This window comes from Euprymna scolopes, chromosome 33 (genome assembly GCF_053919585.1).
Source record: "Euprymna scolopes isolate OS-2025 chromosome 33, ASM5391958v1, whole genome shotgun sequence".
In the NCBI taxonomy this organism is placed as follows: Eukaryota; Metazoa; Mollusca; class Cephalopoda; order Sepiida; family Sepiolidae; genus Euprymna; species Euprymna scolopes.
The window spans coordinates 19,175,306-19,197,018 of record NC_136514.1 but is presented as its reverse complement, the minus strand read 5'-3'; the positions used below and the strand labels follow the sequence as shown (position 1 = coordinate 19,197,018).

The 21,713-nt window shown below is 31.9% G+C and overlaps 2 protein-coding genes and 1 pseudogene across 7 annotated transcripts in view; 1 reads left to right on the top strand and 2 right to left on the bottom strand.

The window, feature by feature from the left end:
• The window catches only part of LOC145258162 (glutamate-rich protein 2-like), a 124,037-nt gene extending 121,179 nt beyond the window's left edge, over positions 1 to 2,858 (top strand). Inside the window, exon 5 of the mRNA XM_080115969.1 lies at positions 2,716 to 2,858. Within this exon, the coding sequence (XP_079972095.1) occupies positions 2,716 to 2,723 (8 nt within the window). The 3' untranslated portion in view covers positions 2,724 to 2,858. The remainder of the gene's footprint in view (positions 1 to 2,715) is intronic.
• Positions 1 to 21,713, bottom strand: part of LOC145258161 (uncharacterized) — a 463,400-nt gene that overhangs the window by 85,238 nt on the left and 356,449 nt on the right. For 5 of the 6 annotated variants that reach the window (XM_080115963.1, XM_080115964.1, XM_080115965.1 and 2 more), the window contains one exon: positions 2,324 to 2,532. In XM_080115963.1, the coding sequence (XP_079972089.1) occupies positions 2,324 to 2,532 (209 nt within the window). Of the gene's footprint in view, positions 1 to 2,323; positions 2,533 to 7,086; positions 7,486 to 21,713 lie in introns of those variants that run through there. The other variant, XM_080115962.1, reaches the window with a different exon arrangement.
• Positions 3,818 to 3,936, bottom strand: LOC145258414 (5S ribosomal RNA; annotated as a pseudogene).

Sequence of the window (21,713 nt, the reverse complement as noted above, 5' to 3'; positions counted from 1 at the left end):
CCTGGATGGAGAGTTGTGCCACAAAATGTTTTTTTCACATTACATTTAGATTTCTGCATGTTGGTAAAGTCGAAAACGGGGAGCAGGGAAGGAATTCCAAAGGCAAAAATCCAAGTGATTCAAAGGAAAGAAGCTAATAGATTAAGATGTTTTCCGGTATCTGGCGAACCTTTACGGTGAAGGGGGGAGTGGAATTTTGCTGCAAGTCGAGCAAGGAGTATTTACGTTGAGGTGGGATACAACTGCTGCAATATGCTTTATATAATAGGGAGTTATGATTAAAGAAAATTGGAAAGTTCTACTTATAGACACTGGTGATAGGAACTGACCAATCAAATGGAGCCAAGTTCTGCTAGCAACCAATTAGAAACTGGAATAGCTCCATAAAAATATTAGATCTTTTAGAATTCCTGCACATAATTTTTCATGTTCTCAAGAGAGAGATCTTTCCTGTCTGTCTGCAAACTTTTAAAGTTCAAGACTTTTACAGATCAGCTACCCACCGAAAACTCTTTTTCATCTCCAGGATTTCTACAGATCAGCTAACCACCAAAAACTCCTTTTCATATTCAAGACATACAAATTAGCTACCCATATAAAACTCTTTTTCACCTCTAGGACTTATACAGATCAGCTACCCACCGGAAAATCTTCTGAAATTAAACATGGCTTCCAATTCAAAGTAGTAAGTTTGTTGGAGCACATCCAGTGGAAGCACTAGTAAAGCTATCACAGAGATTCAATACTGCAGCGATGGAGCTAGAACTTTGCAAACAGTGTGAACGTATCAAGTTAGAGACTTGTTTTTGGACTTTGTTTAATAGGGATAGATCAGTGGTTTTGTGCACCATCCCAAATGTGGCAACAATAATTTATGTAATTATGAAACTCAGATCAGCTTGCTTGCTTGGGCATTTAAACCGCACATCCGGTTTGAAAAATTCTGCACAGGCGTAATTAAATGAAAACAAAGCCATGAAAGCATTTTTTTTTAATCACCCAATTTTTTCGCGTTTAAAATATGCAAATAAAAACAAAACTAAATCCCTTTCACCTTTTTTTTTCCCGTCGCCATTTTATGAATTTTATTTGTATTTTTCATTGCCAGTTGGAATCATTATCAAACAGTTAAAAGAAAACCGTCAAGCTTATAACATTAGGTAAAAGTGGTCCAGAGCCTTTTAAAACTTGATTTTTAGATGGTATTTTAAAACTTGATTTTTAGATGGTATTTTAAAACTTGATTTTGAGATGGTATTTTAAAACTTGATTTTGAGATGGTATTTTAAAACTTGGTTTTTAGATGGTATTTTAAAACTTGGTTTTTAGATGGTATTTTAAAACTTGGTTTTTAGATGGTATTTTAAAACTTGATTTTGAGATGGTATTTTAAAACTTGATTTTGAGATGGTATTTTAAAACTTGGTTTTTAGATGGTATTTTAAAACTTGGTTTTTAGATGGTATTTTAAAACTTGGTTTTTAGATGGTATTTTAAAACTTGGTTTTTAGATGGTATTTTAAAACTTGGTTTTTAGATGGTATTTCACTTTTACCTGTTATAAACTTTCATTGCAAGTTGGAATCGTTTTCAAACAATTATTTTTTTATTTAAAAGAAACAATAATTCGAATGCAATCCGAGATTTGCCAAGAAATGCAACAAAAATTTTTAGTACGATTCTTTTTACTAAAAAAAACCCCAAAAAAACAAGCTTTTCTTCCATTTTCATTTTTTTGACAGCGTAAAACTTTTTAAATTCATTTTTTCATGCTATAAGTTGAGTCGCTAAAACAAACGCAAACATTTAACATTACAAAAACAAATCCGTTGACTTGTGATAAGTGCTTTCGTTAAGAGTCGCACTTCTTTATTTACAAATTCATTCAGTGGAAATAACGTCAGACAAATTTTAAGGTTCGGATGACTAACACTGTATATAGTGTAACTTTTTTAAAACAAATATGAAAATAGAAGTTTTGGCAAATTTTTAGTTGGTTTCCACCTTAACATTTTCATTTAAAATGACGACTGCTAAAGGTTTTCAGGTATGCTGAAAACGAATATCGCATTTAAATTTTCCATAAATAAGTAGTTTCTGGATATTAAGCAATGTAATTATTTATGTTTAAAGTGGTGACCATCGTTGTACTCACAAGCGCATATATTTTTGCCATAATTAATATACTCACTATTCGATAGCTAGCCTTAACATATACTGACCCAACGGGTCACAGTTAGTCTAGTATTCTATATAAAGGCGAATGGTGGCTTTATAGAAACACGGAATACTGTCAGGTGTGACGACTTTTATTATTGCTTACCTGCATGTCCGGACTTCCACTGTTCAATCGAACACTGGTGCAGCAGAGTCCAGGAGCGAGCCTGTTCAGCCATGTGGCGCATATTACTGACGACAGCATTGGCCCCCATCAGGCCGTATCTGCCACTTTTACTTTCATCGGCACCCATCCTTGGAGGGTGACCTCGCTGCTGCTGTTGCCGATGGCGATCACGGGCCCACTTCTCACATCTGCAAAAACAAAATAAATAAATAAATAAAAATAAAATAAAACAATTTTCAAAGAATTAAACAATAGTAAGATAAGAAGGAGTTGCTTTTTTTTTGTTTTTTTTTATCAATTTTAATTTTTGTTTCTTTAAATTTGATTTGAAATGAAATTTATTTTTTGTTTTTTTTTTTAACCAAAATTAGAAAGCTAACTGAAATGTTGGTGAAAAAGGGAACAGCACCCAAGCTCTGATGCCCATTTTTCCCAGTTCTGTTTGACAGCAAGATTCCCAAGTTCGACAAGACACCTGAAGATGGTTGGAGGAAAGGAGGTTTCTTGTTAGTTTTCTTTTTTTTTTTTTTTAAATCAAATTTAAGTTTTATTTTTAATTAAATTTAACTTTTTGTTTTCAAATTAAATTTTCATGTTTTTAACTAAATTTTATTTTTGTTTTTTTATCAAAAATAATTTTTGTTTTTAACTAAATTTAGAAAACTAGCTTAAAATGCTGGTGAAAAAGGTAAAAGCACCCTAGCCCTGATGTCATTTTCCTCAGCTCTGTTCGACAGAAAAATTCCCAAGTTTGAAAGGATACATCTGAAGAAAATCGCAGGTTACATCGGTCGAATAACACTGAAGATAAGAACAGTAGTCCAAATAATCTAAACTAGCAGAACTCGTCGAAATTCCACAGTAGTTGAAAAATTTTAAACTGCATTCTAAATAAAATGAATAAAAAAAAAATAGGATAAAATAACGACAAATTTAAAACAATGTTTTTAGTAAATTCTTTTTAATCTTTTAAAGCTAAAATGAATTAATTTAAAAAATTTACATTTTTTTCAATGAAAATTCAACACACAACATTTTTTTTCTGAATAATTTTTAACATAAGTTATAACGGAACAGATGTCAATTCACTTGCACATTTTTTTTTAATTTTAAAAAGAAACTATGATAAAAAAAAAACTTACAACCTCCTCTAAACATGACTTTTTAAAAAAATTGTAAAATAAAATAGCCAATTCGAAAATGTAAACGGACAGCCATGTTTTCTTTTGTTTAAAAATATTTTGAAGAGGAAATGGTTTTAATGATTTTTAACTGATTAAGAGCGACTATAAACGGAGGTAATTCATTTCTCATTGATTAATGTTTGGGATGATGATGTTTTTTTGTGACACCGGACAAGTAAATTAATATTTAGATAATAGAAATTGTCAATCATCTTCTCGAAAATTCAGAAACACGTTTTTCATATCTTTAAATAAATTTGAATTTTCAATCCTCCAACATACATCCCCTTACATACAGCGCCTGGAATTCCCAAACTAGTCACCAATTATAGTAATGACCAGGCTCAACGTTGCTTAACTTCGGTGATCTGATGAGAACCGGTGTATCAACGTTATTATGCCGTATATTTGGAGATATACAGAGATTTTAAATCCCTTCATAATATTCATCACTGTTCATCTGCTAATCTATCCACCTTCTTAACTCTAAACTTCAAATGGATAAGTGTTAACTCATTAGTGAAAAAAAAGGAAAACAGTTCCTTGTGAAATCAGTTGATACGGTTCCCAGGCATCTTGAAAAGCTGGTGCCGAATGGTAGTATCCATAATGAATTTTAAATAAAACCTCATGCAATTTACACTTTCTTTGTTATATTTATTTCTTGTAAGAAATGATATTTCAGCAATAAATCACAAGCACTTAATAATAGGGAGTTATTTTATAATCAACCTATAAATTAGGAGTTTGTCATTTGGAAATTACTATTCGATTTGAAACGCAGGTACTGGTATCTTACAAAATCTGTAACAGTGACTTACTGTATTTTACTGTATTTGCTTTGTGATTAAATGTACTTTACTTTTGTGGAAGAATAATATTACATAGGTAAATTGGCTTTAAATGTGAGCCAATGAAAAATAGATTGGTGGAGTGATACAAGTTTCTGGACTACTCAGACAAGATGCTAAAATCAAATCGTAAAAAAAAAAAAAAAAAAAAAAAATTCCACAACTTCCTACCATGAAGACGGCAAATCTTTGAAAGGACACATTCATTTATGTCTCCACAGGAGAGAACTTGAATGCCTTCTAGGCATTGGAGAGAACTTGAATGCCTGTTAGACATTGGAAAGAACTTGAATAACAAAAAGGTACTTCACTAGAAAAATTATAGTGCTATATATGTATTTTCTTTGTTTACACATACACACCATATGCCTACTGGAGAAAATTTGAATGCCTACTAGAGAGAACTTGAATGCTTACTAAACACTATCCTCCGAATGTCTAAGGTCTCTCTGTACAGGGGTTTGTCCGAACAACGTGAGGATACTTTCAACTACAAGTAAACCCTTACCAAATATTAAAAACAAAAGTATTCGAAACCCAAATAAGATATCCTCATTATGGCTACACCACACTGGTTTATACAAGGAATGATAAACCTTCTTCAAGTGATGTTGCCTATATGAACAGCACTGAGCTGGATACTCCACGAGACTAGACGAATTCTTGACCTGGAATCCGGTAAGACCAAGAGATCACAAAAAAGATAACGTAGTTAGCTGGCCAATTTGTGAGAGGAAAATTAATGTTTTTCAGTTTTTTTTACTATTGAATCAAAAAATTACCTTGGATTTATTTTATGTAATGTACATTTTGTTGCAATTTAAAAACATATCTTTCATGATATAGATATAAAATTTTCAATGATTTTTTTTTTAAAGTGCAACAAAATGTACATTACATAAAATAAATCCAAGGTAATTTTTTGATTCAATTCAAATTAAATTTTTATACCTTACTTTGTAAAATTTATAAAAGTGCACTTTGAAGATAAATAAATTTCAAATTGAATCTTGTACCTTTATTTTTAAAGCCTATAGTAAAAACATTTTGTTTAACAAAGTTCATGCCTTGGATGAAATGCTTTTCTAACCTATATATACATATATATATATATATATATATATATATATATATATATATATATATATATATATATGTGTGTGTGTGTGTGTGTGTGTGCAGTCATCAACATACAGTACTATTTCGTTGTATCACAACTCATCAGTGCAGATAGACTAGCACCTTTCCATAGCCAGGAATTGAACTTACAACCATTGCGTTGATAGTCGGGAGTCCTACCCACCAGCCCATGGGATTGGTGCTCACAAGACCTCAACAAATGTCCATTTAAATAAACATTCGCCCACCGCTTTTACAGTGCTTGAACTGCTTGTTTATTTACAAACATACCAGATTATAGGTATTCAAGAATAATAGCTAATGAATTTAACGAGGTTATTAAGAATGCTCAATGAAAGAAGAGCAAGATTATATATATATATATATATATATATATATATATATATATATATATATATATATATATATATAAGAGAAAGAAAATTAAAACTGTAAGTTGAACTTTACAATCCAAATTTATTGTTGAACTGAATACTCCAAAAAACAATTTACAAAGTCCTTATTCCACGGAGTTTCAAAGAATGCTATTCTTCTCATCAGAGGACATAAAAAAACCAGCAAATTATATTTGTAGCAATGCTAGAATTAGCTAGTTAAGGCATTAAGTGAAACCTCAATTTATTGTAAATTGTTTTCATTAATATATATATATATATATATATATATATATATATATATATATATATAAAAAACAGAAAACGACAAAAGTCTATATTCCGAATTTCAAAATGTTGTTCATTTTATAATTTATTCCTTTTTTGTTTATATATATATATATATATATATATATATATATATATTATATATAATCGCGTTGACACACTGGTTCTTGTCTTGTCCGCTTATCTCGGCATTGTTTCCAGTCGTCCTGAACCTCTACTTGCCACTGGTATTCAACAATGTCGACTCAGGAGAGGTGGGGTTGGAGATTGCGCAACTCTTGCCACAAAAAATTTCACGCGCAGACATCCTTACAGTGGGTATCCATAGGTCGGCAAGACTAAAGGCAGCCTTTATATATATATATATATAGTAAGTTATAAAATATATATGGCGATTAAGCTATACTGAATATTCCACGTTTCATCCACTTTAGGACTCTTCAGGCTTATGCGCATAAGCCTGAAGAGTCCTAGAGTGGATGAAACGCGGAATATTCAGTGTAGCTTAATTAATCGCCATATATATTTTATAACTTACTAACTAGATCTACCTACGTATTGAGCACTTTTGAAGTAAATACTTAGTTTACGCATAAATTTATACTTTCGTATATTCATTTTATGTGAGTAAATGAAGTATATATATATATATATATATATATATATATATATATATATATATATATATATATATATATATATATATATATATATAAACTATTCTAATTATTCCATAATTGTTAGTGGGGTAATTTAGTCTATTACTATATGAAAATATTGAGCACTTTATCAAAGCTACTATATATCAAAGAATTGAATACATATAAAAAAAAAACTTGATTGTAAAACCTTTCCGACCAATTTTCAATGAAATATAAAAATAAATAAATAAGTAAATAAATTACCTTTTTTTTCGGCTGGATATTGTTGACATCTCATTCTGATTTCCAAACCAATCACACATTTTTCTTTCTTTCTTTCTTTTTTTTTTTTTTTTTGTTTGTTTGAACTTTTAATTTTGTCAATTTCTACCCCCTCTCTCAATATATTCCGTGACTGATAATCTGTTGAAAGTTTCAAGCGATTGCTATTGTGGGCAAGTCAAGTTTATTGAAATACAAATACTTGTCCATGAAAAGATATAATTATCATTGCACCATTTTTTTTTTTTTTTATCGCATCAAAATATGTTGAACCATGAAATTTCTCTTTTTTATATTGCAACAATTCCTTTGATATCAATAATTGAAGATGTAGATATAAGCATTATTTATTTGAGAAATCTGATCATATATATATATATATTATTTATTTGAGAAATCTGATCATATATATATATATATATATATTTTATATATATATATATATATATATATATATATATATATATATATATATATATATATATATATTATTTTTATACCTACAGACACTAGTGGCTCATGCTTTCGCAACCATCAATGCAGGAAGTGATAATTATTACTGGTCGAGGGACCACACACTCACACACACACATATAACTAAATATGTTCAAATGTAAGCAATACTTTTTTTTTAAGTACTCAATGCATATATAGAGATTTTATAAGTGAAATTAACCTCTGACGAGACAATTAACATCGTCGAAACGTAGATTAATTTGCATTGTTTTTTTTATGTTTATATAAATTATATAACTTATGTGTGTGTGTGTGTGAGAGAGAGAGAGAGAGAGAGAGTGAGTGAGTGAGTGAGTGAGTGAGTGAGTGAGTGAGTGTGTGTGTGTGTGTGTGTGTGTGTGTGTGTGTGTGTGTGTGTGTGTGTTTGTGTTTGTGTTTAGACAGTGATAATCCTGTTAACACGCAAGTCTCTGTTGGATCACCAAAGTTAAGCGACGTTGAACCTGGTCAGTATCCAATGGTTTAACATTTGGGAATAACAGGCGCTGTCTCTGAAATCTCTACAGAGCTCTGGCGACAGATGGAGCGACTCATCGTTCAGAAGTATAATTTTGGCAATCAAACAAATCCGATTGGGGGAAAAAATCCAGTGCGATGAACGCAGAAGAGAAAGATAAAGTTCATGATTTGGAAATATAAAAATTGTTAACTTTTTTTTTTTTTTTTTAAATCAGAAAGATATAAAGTACGTTATATATTATTAACAGTTATATAAGTATGGAGTGTATTCCAATGGTGCTTGGTGTCTAAGGCGGGGACATATTAAAGTTAGGCGATTCTTTGTATAAAACATTACTCAAGTATAAGACATTATAAGTATCGTAGATAACAACACAATAATTACATCTATGAGGTTGGTTGTACCTATTTACAATGCCTCCCCACGGGACAGCGTTAGACACCAGGGTCGTTTTTTAACGTGGAGAAAAGGTACAAAAATAAAAATTGTCTCAGTCGTGAAAGATTTCTCCTCCACTGAAAGAGAAAGAGAACGAGAAATGGAAGTGCCGCATCTGAAAAACAGATACTACACTTTGATCTTGGGTTGTATATATATAATTGCTGCTACAGTGCTATCTATATAAATTTATATCGACGTATGTGTGTGTATAATTATGTGTTATCTATATATATTTATGCTTATATATATGTGTGTGTGTGTGTGTGTATATGTAATTACTAATGTGTTAACTATACATGTTTATGTATATTAGATAATTACTGTGTTAAAATAATTATATATAATATAAAAATAATTATCTATAATTATATGTTTATGCTTATATATGTGTGTGAGTGTGTATATGTAATTACTAATGTGTTAACTATACATGTTTATGTATATTAGATAATTACTGTGTTAAAATAATTATATATAATATAAAAATAATTATCTATAATTATATGTTTATGCATTACTAATTACTAAGGTGTTGTATATGTTTGTGTATGTATATATAATTACTAATGCATTGTTTGTATTTATGTGTGTGTATCTATAATTACTAATGTGTTATCTATATATTTATATATATGCATAATTACAAATGTGTTATCTATATATGTATATGTGTACATATAATTACAAATGTGTTATATACATATGTATATATAATTACTGATGTGTTATATATATATATATATAATTACTGATGTGTTATATATATATATAATTACTGATGTGTTATATATATATAATTACTGATGTGTTATATATATATATATATATATATATATATAATTACTGATGTTTTATATATATATAATTACTGATGTGTTATATATATATATATATATATATATATATAATTACTGATGTTTTATATATATATAATTACTGATGTGTTATATATATATATATATATATATAATTACTGATGTTTTATATATATATAATTACTGATGTGTTATATATATATATATATATATATATAATTACTGATGTGTTATATATATATATATATATATATATATATATATATATATATATATATATATATATATATATATATATATATAAATGAGAGTTGATGCAGTGGCTACAGGTTCAGACTGCAAATTCTGTGTGCTAAAGTTTTGTTTAGTCTACTGCAACATTTTCAGTAATAGTGTTGCGAAAAGGTATCATTCCATAGCTACTCCCAACTATAAATTAAATAAGTAGGGTAGACTAGACTCTCAAGCCTTAGTTGTGCAACTAGTTTAGGAGAAGGAAAATTCCGTAAGAATACCAGTCTGTCTCCGTTTCCAGTCGACCTGAACTTCTTGTTGTTGCCGGACTCCAGTAATGCCGACTAAAGCGAGACGAGGCGCGGTTGATACTTGTGTAACGCTTGCTTCAGTACAGACTCCCGACGCAGGCACTTTTACAGGGGGGTATCCATTGTCTCTCGAAGCTGAACGTGGGCTTCTTCTGATATGTATGTGTGTGTTTATTAGCCGTTTATAATATATTTATATGAATGCGTTATTTTCTGTTTTGTCTGGACTACAAGACAAAACAACGAGAGAGAAAGAGAGAGACAGAGAGAAAGAGAGAGAGAGAAAGAGAGAGAGAGAGAAAGAGGGGGAGGGGAGGTGTTACATCATACTGGTAGTTCTGTTTCCGACTATTTTCATGTTTTGCTTACACCCCTACCCCTAGAGAGAGAGAGAGAGAGAGAGAGAGAGAGAGAGAGAGAGAGAGAGAGAGAGAGGGATAAGAGTGTGCATGTGGGAGGGGATACACAACACTTTTATATAATCTCTACTCATTCATAACTCCTGAATACCGGTACTTCCACCATCACTTTCGGTCAGTACATACGGGGTAGGGGTGGGGGTGGTAGATTCAGCTATTACGGTTACTTTTTTTTTTTTACAAGTAAGACGAAAGAGGCTGGCTGTTGTCACTGTGCTTACTACTGGTGCACCAAGATACTACCGTTGCTGCTGCTGCTTTGTGACCTGTCGAAAAACTATCACTCGTTAAAACTAATCAATGAGTTGGGTACACGGTAGACTATCCAATCATCTCGTTAAACAGAAACTATAAAAAACAAAAGAAGTATCACAAAATAAATAAATAAATAAATATAGCAAGAAGTCGTTATTTATTTTTATTTAATAGCCGATTTTCTGCCTAACTTTGTTCTCGTGTTTACTTGCCTCAACGCTAGAACAAAGTTAGGCACAAGATTAACTACTGGGTATTTTTTATGACCTACCCCGGCCCAGCGTAGTATGAACACCCCCAAAACCACCCATGTTAAGAACGGCTTTCGGAATACCCCAACCCCCCATGTTAAGAACGGCTTTCGAGGCTGGGGGTGTTTATTCCGAAAGCCGTTCTTAACATGGGGAGATTGGGGTGTTTATAATACGCTGGGGCATGTAAAAATTTACCAACTATTAATGTGTGTGTGTGGGGGGGGGCGAGAGAATCCAGCTCTCAAAGAAAAAAACAAAAAGAAAAAAACTGACACTTTTTATTGGCACAAAATTAAATAAATAAATAATAAATATATGAAAAAAATTAAAATAAACTAAATTGGCTCAGTCGGAAAGGATTTTTTTCCTGCATTGACTGAAGACAAAAAAGTACAGTATCAGAACAAATACTATATTTTGCCTATTTATTTGCTAATCAATCAATAAGGGTTTTATATCTCAATGAGGAACCCCTCCCTGGACTTTAGCCATCTAACTCTGTTCCGAGATATCCGCTGCCATGTGGGACCCATGTGTTGTATCAGGTCGCTCCTCCATCTCGTTCTTGGTCTTTCATTTGGCCTCTTATTTTCACGAGGTGTCTATTTCTCTCTCTCTCTCTCACACACACACACACACACACACACACACACACACACACACACACACACACACACACACACACACACACACATCGAAAGTGATCAAAAAAAAATATATATATAGAAATAAAATAAAAAGGACGAAGAACGAGGTGAGTCCAACTGCTTGATCCCTTAAGATAGGGATTATGAATATATTCACATATATATGACAAGTGTATCTTAATGTCTGAAGAGTAGCTATTTTTGGAATATTTTTAAAATGATATAACGTTCAAATTTGAAATAAAGAAATACACTATATGATGCTCTTATTTTATATTTTGTTGTCTTGATTTTTGCAAATATATAAGTTACTTTTTTTAATAAATTAGGCATAAGGACATTAAAAGTGTGGGGAAAATAGGAAGTGGTGTTGGCCATCCTTTATCTACTCTAGTATATTTGTCTATCATACTATTGGTAAGAATCGTCTCAGTCACCATAATACCACATTTACTCTCAGGATCCATCCTGCTTAAAACATTCCCAAAGTGTTAAGGAATTTAAATTTTATTAATAAACTAGTTGGTTTTGCATGATCATGCTGACACACCGGTTCCCGTCAGATCACTTAAGTTAAGCAACATTAAGCTTGGTCGGTAATAAAATTGGTGACCATTTGGGAATTCCTGGTACTGTATGTGTTCTCCGCTTATCTCGGCATTGTTTCCAGTCAGTCTTAAGACTCTTCTTGCCACTGGACCCAAGCAGTACCGATTCAAGAAAGGTGTGGTTGGAGCTTGCACAACCCTTGACTCACAATTACACATTCAGTTACCCTTACAGAGGTGTCCATTGTCTCATGAAACTGAACGGAGACATTGAGCTGGTTTTGCTGACAATGTTATCTCGCAAAATACATTTTTTTTTTTTTTACATGGAGTTCACCACTTATCAAGGCCCAATGGCCACTCAGGGATAAGGGTTATTGTGTACAGTAATCAAAGGGATAGTGTAGCAATAGTATTGGTGAATTGGTAAGGTGTCATTACTTGGGGGGGGGACGGTTCATCAGGAATTTGTTTGTGTTGGACTTGAAGACATCCAGGTTGAAGTCGGGAGGGAAACAGGCGAGCGGAACAGAGTTCCACAGGCGTGCAGTTCTAAGAAAGAAGCTTTGTTCATGGTATCTACGTTTTGATTTAGGCACAGATAGGGAGTGGGGAAAATTATTGACGGTAAAATCGGTAAATTTTTACTTGATTTCCACCTTTCACGATTTTTAATAGTTTTCGGGTATGCTGAAAACGAATATCGCATTAAAATTTCCGCAAATAAGTAGTTTTCAGATATTAAGCAATGTAATTTCTTATGTTATAAATGGTAGTAATTATTGTACGCGCAAGCGTGCATATTTTTTTTCAGTTATCTAGCACTTCTCCTTGCCGCTGTACCCAAGCAGTGCCGATTCATGAGAGGCGTGGTTGGAGATTGCGCAACCCTTGCCTCACAATTACACGTGCAGCCAAAATATGCGCGCACTTGTGCAGACAACAATGCCCACCATTTATAACATAAGAAATTACATTGCTTAATATTTTAGGAAAACTCCTTATTTGTGTAAAATTTAAATGCGATATTCGTTTTCAGCATACCTCTGTAAGTCGTCATTATAAAAAAAAAAACTGTTAAGGTAGAAACCAAGTAAAAAGTTTCCCCAAAATCTAAAGCAATAAGCATTTCATTCATAATTTTGTTTTAAAATCACACACAAAATCGTTCTTTGTGTTTATGCAAACAAATGCATTTCAGGTGAAAACATTATTACATACTTATGCATCATGTTGAAATTAGTATAAATTCCAAAACTTACGAAAAATAATTCAGTAGAAAAATAATTACAAAGTAAAAATAATTTTTTTTTTTAGTTTATCAATTCATAGAGTTTTATCATAAGTCTTTACGTGGAAGAGTTTCCAGAAGCCAGGGGAGGTAACTACAATCGATCATTTTGCACACTGTAAATCCACCATTAAAAAATACAAAATATTGGACCATTATTATGGATAATTTTTTGTAAAAACTAGACCAAAAACATCTACTGGATGATTTTTCATAATTTTTTGGAATTTATACTAATTTCTACATGATAGGTAAGTTTGTAATAATATTTTCACCTGAAATGCGTGTTAAATCTTTTTTAAGGAGAGTAGAAAGTGGCTCTTGGGTTTATTTTTGACAGTCGTTTAACTCTCCTTTCCATTATTTTGTCCTTTAGTCCTCACATTCTAGCGGCGATGTTGCTGACAAAGAGGAAAGAATTGCTGTTTTCTGGGTTAGAATCTATTCCATCTAACTCTTATCCGTGTCAAGTATTATTTTTAACTACCATGAATAACCAGCATTGCCCAGGTGGAGAGAGGTGGTATACTAAGTAACCGCTAGAAAAGAAAAATGAATTAAAATAACATTTGTTTCAATCAAAATAGCAGTGATTACCTATGCAAGTGCAAAAAAAAAAAAAAAAAAATTAGCAGCAGTAGGCAGGCTCGAACCTGTAGCACGAAAGAAAAGGAGGGGACAAAAGCTAACGTGCTAGCTGTCATGGCCACAACGACTTATGACATCATGACAGGTTGAAATAACGTTTTTTAAACGTACATTGAGATTGCTAGACATATGACTTGCAAAAATATCGACAAAAAGTGACCTCTCCTTGCAAAAAACGGGCTAGTTGACCAGCACAGAATTAATCTTTTTGGCCAATTTTTACATATTTTTCATCTGAGAGATTGATCCTTCTAACGATATCAATTTTGTCACAGTCCGATGCATCTGTGAAAAGTTTTGGCGGACACACAGACACACACACAAGCTAACAAACATTTTCCCTTTTTTTTTCAGCTCCTTACATCAAGTGGCTTCATATCTTGTCTGGAACAATTTTCATAAAAAAAATCTGGAGCAGTATCTATTCCATCTAATACTTATCGTTGGCAGACTTTTTTTTTTACCTTGAAGTAGTATTTAAACAAAAAAAATTTTAGCCCCTTACATCAAGTGGCTTCATGCTTGTCTGAAGCAATTCCCATTAAAAACAAATCTTTCTGCTATAGGAGGGAGATAAATATAGTGTTAAATTGAATTAACTTGACACAGAGTGTTTTGACTTTACCGTTAGTGCAAGAAATGAACTCAACTTACTCATTTATTCATATAGATATATTTATGTGCAAATTCATTGGGATACAATGCTTTGCTTCTAGAGTTTGACAGTAGGTCGGCTTTGAATGTGGAGGAAATCCAGCTCCCTAAAAAAAGAAATGAGCACTCAGGATTGAGATAAAAATAGAAATTGACTCAATCTCGAAAAAATTTCTCATTTATTGATCGAGAGAGCACAGAAAAGATGTGTAGTATCAGAACAGATACTACACTTTGCATTATTTATTTGCTGAAAATATTTTTTAAAAATTATACCGAGAACAAATTAAGCACAAGGCCATCAAATGTATGGGAAAAATGAGTCTCATCGGTCATTTTTGGGCTAAAGGGATAAAAAAGATGTCTATTCTTTTCTTAACTGAAATCATTTCAGTCACCACAATACCACATTTACACTACGAGGCTGTCTTACTTAAGATTGCCCCAACTGGAAATTTTATTGTTCATAAATATATTTATATACAAAGATTTCAGATGGAGTGGAAAAAAAAAAAAAAAAAAAAGAAATGGTTAGTTAGACCCTCTCAACCCTTTCTAACTAATAAGCTGCCTACTGTTTTCCAATTTGTTCAGAACTGAAAACAACTAGATCAATCTCTAAATGCAGGTACTACACTTTGCTCCCAATCAAAAAGCTGTAAGTCGCCCTTTCTACTACTCTACACTGGCATTATCGATCTTTACCAATAGTCTGATAGTCTGGTTGTGTCTGTCAGCAAAACGTGCGAATGACAGTGGAGAGGAGAGAAATGCAAGCATAGGATAGAAGGATAGATAGACTGCTGCAGCAGGATACAGAAATGTGAATGGTTAGTCAGATGCAGATAGTTGTTGGGAGGAGGAGGAGGAGGAGGAGAATTCGGCTACCAATCAGATTGAGGATGAGTGATAGCAAATGAACGGATTCCACTCTAGCAAGAATGAATGAATGAGCACAGAACGAATTCCTCAATAATTCGAATTGGAATTGAATGGAGAAAAGGAGGAAAATGCATGACGTCATCATTTTTAGATAGAAACAGAAAATACACTGAACGATTATGACATTTCCGACATGGGGATGAAACATGGAAGACTCTGTGCAGCTTAATTGAAATATATTTTCATAACATACTACCTAGCTTTGCTCAAGTATTGTGCACTCTTGAAGTAAATACTGAAAATTAATGCATAGTATATTATATCTCCTTATAATATTTTACGTAGATACACGAAATATATATATATGTGTGTGTGTGTGTGTGTGTGTGTGTGTGTGTGTGTGTGTGTGTGTGTGTGTGTGTGTGTGTGTGAGTGTGTGTCTTGGAAGATTTTAACCTTTAAAACTATACAAAAAAAAAAAAAAAATTTTTATCATTCGTAAGAAAACTATTTAGTCAGTAAGTCATTTAATAACCTGCAATCACTGCATCAACTTGTGCATATATATATATATATATATATATATATATATATATATATATATAATTAACTTTTATTAAAATATATTACAACCTTATATTTAAACCAAATTCAGATTTATAATTTTATTCTATTTTTTATTCTCAACCCATATTACTTTGTTTATCAACATCAATAAGTAACTACTTTCCTTTATATTTTAATATTTTCCAGATACATCTGCCTTACTTAAAAAATGCTAGGTTTATTTATGGTGTCTTTTATATATATAAAAAAAAACACCCAATATTTTTGCTGATGAGGAGACTTTGTTTCAAAAAAAGCTATATGTCAAAATTATTATCCGTGACTCAATGTCTATCGCAATAAAAACATTGTTTCCGAAACGATCGTACAAATTATTGACTTTGTTGTATTCCTTCTTATGAAACAGATTTTTAATTTTAATTTGAATTATAAATTATCAATCACATCACTAAATATTAAAGTAGCTCTAGGATATTTGCCTATCGAGCTTATTATATATCTGCATTACAACGAGCACTGTTTGTTTCTTGTATTTTTATTAAATTAGTAATTTTACTATCACATTAAAATACACTCTGCTCTTTAGACTACTGTTCTAACCCCCTTTAAATTATATATATATATATATATATATATATATATATATATATATATATACATTTACCTTTTAATTGTTCGCCTTCTGAAAACCGTAATTATCGTCAAAACATTTATTTGAATGTTGATTGTAGCTTATAAATGCACGAAATGTTGAATTTTCAAAGTGAACGCCAATGGAACATTTTTAGCGGTTTGAATATGTTAGCAGCGCCTAATTTAAAATTAAGTAAATATTTAAAAAAAATAAGGGGAGATAATCTTATTTGTCCAATAAAATGATCAAATTAGCGTTTATTCTTTTTATATTATATAATATAAAAGGATCTTATTGAATTTAATAATATTTTAATAACTTATTTATTTATTTATTGAAATTAATAAATATAGTATAGGTTAAACTTAAATAAATATTTAAATAAGATATACAATAATTGTAAACATATCAGATAAACTAATATTAATAATAATAATGAGGATCCAAATTTTATTAATATAGTAATTAAGTTATAAATTAAAATTCCAAGATAGATTATTAATAAGCAACATTTTTAATGACTTATGGTGGTTTATATTTGTTAAATTTAAACCAACGTTTATGACTGCATGAAGATATAAGCTCATTCCTTGAATTTAGGAGGGTGGTTTATTTTTGATATCATCATATCTTAAAATCTTAAGGGCCTCATACATACAAAGTGCACAGAATCTGTCCCCTGGCGCATATCCTTTATATGATCCTATTATTCCCCATTTCAAATTGAAGGAAATATTCTTATCTTTTTAATTAAAAAAAATACTAGTGTTTATTTATGGTGTCTTTTATATATAAAAAAAAAACACCCAATATTTTTGCTGATGAGGAGACTTTGTTTCAAAAAAAGCTATATGTCAAAATTATTGTCCATGACTTAATGTCTATAGCAATAAAAACATCGTTTCCGAAACGATCGTACAAATTATTAACTTTGTTGTGTTCCTTCTTATGAAACAGATTTTTAATTTTTAATTCTAATTTTAAATTATCAATCACATTACTAAATCTATAATATAAAACTGAACGTCTGTGTGTGTGTCTGGTCACGAATAGGCTCCTATATGGTTGACTATTATAGAAAACTGATCACATATAATGATAGATGTATCGAGACACAGGAATGGGTATGTTTGATCTGGCATAATGGTAATTCATTAAAATTGGGGGGTTTGCGTACGCACCTGGTCCACAAAATATGGAAATAAAAAATCTAAAAATTTAAAAAAAACGTTCACAAGTGTTTTTGATATAGATGTACATAAGAATACTTTGATAAGTATGTTTTAACTTAAATAGGGATGGTATAATGTGTCTTGTTATAGAGGAACCCAGGCAGCAGCCAAAAGACAGAAGGCTACACAACAAGAGGTATGTCATTATAAATGTACTGTGAATTATACACGAACACATCCACGAACACTAGATGAATCACGGGCCGTTAAAAAAGCAGTTAGAAACACCACAGTTAGATAACACATACATTTTATAACACGTAGAAGTAAAAAGCAAACTATCTACTAGTGATGGGACGATTCCAATATTTTTCCTGATTCTGTTATAATTATCGATTCCATACTAAATTCCCAATTCGGATTCTTTATAAATCTTTACATATTAAACTATAGAGTTGTTATTTTTCCCGATTTCAAAATAGACTTCGTAGCCTCGTAGGAGATGTCCTTTTCTCTTCCTTGCAACCTCTATCTCACAGAAGAGATGTTGCGAGTTTGTCTCTGATGTATCGTTATTTTCATGGAAAGTGTTCGACTGAGCTTCAGTCTATGGTCCCCCCTCACCAAACTTTCACAAGAAACACTCGTCTAGCTGTAAACACTATCAAAAATTCCCCCCACTCTTTATCTGTGCCTAAACCTAAACGTAGATTCCATGAACAGAGCTTCTTTCTTAGAACTGCACGCCTGTGGAATTGTCTTCCGTTTTCCTGCTTTCCGGCTGACTACAATATGGTTGTCTTTAAGTCTAACATAAATAAGTTCTTGATGAGCCGTTCCATATAAGTTATCAAATTTACCAAATTTTCATTACTAATGATTACTATATTGTCCAATTTCTACTGTACACTCTTTAACCCTTATCCTTGAGTGGCCTCTTGGCCTTGATAATGTGGTGATGCCTACGTAAAAAAAAAAAAAAAAAATGTTAAATGTCTCTACATGTTAAATGTGCAGATATTTTCCCAAACGTAAAAATACACTTGTGCGGAATAGTCTATAGATTTTAGTTTTACTGGTTGTTTAAAATCAATAACTATTCACTAATTTAACATTATACCAACAATGTTTTAAACAACATCAAATAAAGAAAGACAAAAGAATCGTTTTTGGTATCGGAAAATGGGCACAAATTTTTTTGATTCCAATACTGATTCAACCCAAAGCTCCAATTTTTCCAATTCTAAATTCCGATTAATCGTCCCAACATTACCATCTACCTTTATGAGGCAGCATAAAAATTATAGACAAAGAAGAACGATGGGAAGTCAGATCACTCAAAGAAGTAGCACATATGTTGAGTGACAATGACCTAAGTAAAATCAAAGATTTTCGAATTCGAAGAGACAAACTTGTAGAAGGTGTGAGGTTACAAAAGGTGAAAACAATAGTTCAAATAATCCAAATTATTCTAAATAAACAAAAATAAGTATTGCACCCCTAGGCCAGTAAGTAGAGATTATGTCAACTAGTATGAATTTCAGTAAGGGTTAAATTAGTACATGACAGAATAACCTGGTGACAAACGGAAATAGATCCAGCTGCAACCAGTGTGATTGAGGCTAGGGGTCAAGAGTTACTTCCCTTGACAAAACGCGCTAAAAATGTAAGTGTCGAATAATATTACATAGAAATGTCAACTAGGCTTCAACCCCTGTCCCATCGCCGCAATGTTGCATCTATGTGTTTGTTTTACAAGTATTTTAATGGAATGTGCTCTTATGAAGTCATTTCACTTGTGCCCCCTCGACATACATATTCCCGACAAACCTACTTAGCAGCAAAATCACCCCCCTTCACTGTTGAGGTCCCTAAATGCCAGAAAGCTTTCTACTTTAATAGCTTCTTTTCTAGAACAGCTAGACTTTGCAATTCCATTCTGTACTGATATACCGAAGTTCAAATGTAACGTAAACCAACATCTTGTTCGTCTTTCTTAGGCATGGTCCCAAGTGGCGATATGTTTGGAGTGAAGGTAAGTAAAAAAATTAAAAATTAAGAATTAGATTGGTCTCACCTCCCGTAAGCAATCCTTCTCTAAATAAAACCTTTGAAAGCCAACAAGTCTACATTGTGTTCGCGCTTTGTATTTAGTTAAACAGAAGATCGATGACCACAAGGGGTAACACATGGAAAAGCGATGATAAAATGAATAAAAGACGAGCGACTGTGCACGTATGTAAAAAAAGACCTTGTTTTGTTGATTCTTAATCGTTCACTGGTAAAAGCATACAAGTATACGTTTGTCAGAACGACATGCACGAACGAACGGTTCGTTGAATTTTTTGCTTATGAATATGTTACATGAATGACAATCGCTTGGTGTGCAGAGATCTGATAATGCCTGGGACAAGGGAGCTAACTCCTTGATTTATGCCCAAAACAGTTAAGTATTAGTCCTAGTACTGAGAAATATCATGAGAAAAGGAAATAGTTTGATGATGATCTGATGCTTGAAGATCACCACCGTTTACAAACTCCCTTGCACTACTCCCTAGTGAAACAATAGAAAGACATAAAAGTAATAATATTTCTGCAATTACCTTCTCCTTCACATCGTGGATAGGTGATCCAGTTAATTTTGTTGTGAATAAACATTCTAGAAAGTCGATACTTACAAACATGATGCCATCTTTTTGGGGAGAAGAAGAAAAAAAAAACAGCAACCAAAGTAAACCGTGATATTTTTTTCAACTGAATACCAAAATGACAAAAGAAGAGATCTTTTTTTTTATTTTTATTTTGATAAAGCTAATCTGCTTAATCAGAAAATTAAAAAAGCGTAAAAAAAAAAAAAAAAATTAAAAAAAAGAAAGAAAAATATCACAGGACAAAAATCAGAACAGTTCGACTTTTATGAAATCAATCAAAAGTTCAATGTTATGATTTTTTTAAAGTTTAAAAATAAAACAAAATTGCTGATTACAAGATTTATTTGCGTAGACATTTTTTTGTTTATCTTTTCAAACAAAATGCCGCAACTACCAATTCTGCTTCGTCATTGCTTTTTCTTTTCACTTCATCAGCAGATAATACTCGTGACAAAGTTGAAATTAATATACCTGTTTACTTGCCTCCCCACGACGGCAGAGTAAGACACAAAGCCGGTTTTTAATGTGGGGAAAATGAAAATCCCTCCCCCTCAAGGGGGCCCTCTGGATAGGAACAAAAATAAAAATTTCTCTTCCACTGATCGAGGTCAGAAAAGCTGAAGTATAGTATCAGGACAGATAATACACTTTGTTCCAACCCAAAAGGACAGGAACTTGTTTCGTTTTATTTCAATAGAAATTATCAGCAGCCAAGGTAGCCTTTTTCCGGCAAAAAAATCCAGTTTATATTATAACCCCCCTCCCCCCCAAAAAAACACAAAACAAAAATAACAAAAAAACAGATAAAGTAATTTCTAACTTTTTCGAACCTTCTCCATCTACAATAAAACCTGCCATGCACGTCTGAAATCAAACACACACCTGACGAAGGGAAGACATCACGAAATATAGCATCACGGACATATCACCTGACCGCCTGACGCAAGTAAGAAATCTTACATGTAAAATGTTGTATATACATATATAAAAACATATGTATATATGTATATGGTTATACATATACACATGAATTGGATCGATAAAAGAGAAACTGCATAGCTGGTTCCACCATTATATCTTAAGCTTGAGTCTGTCCCTCACACCTTTGCATTGTTCTGCCTTCTATAAACTTAAATTTCTTCTTATTAGTTAAAAAAAAAAAACAGTTTTAATTCAGTTCCTTATTATATAATCGCAATATCATGTAAAA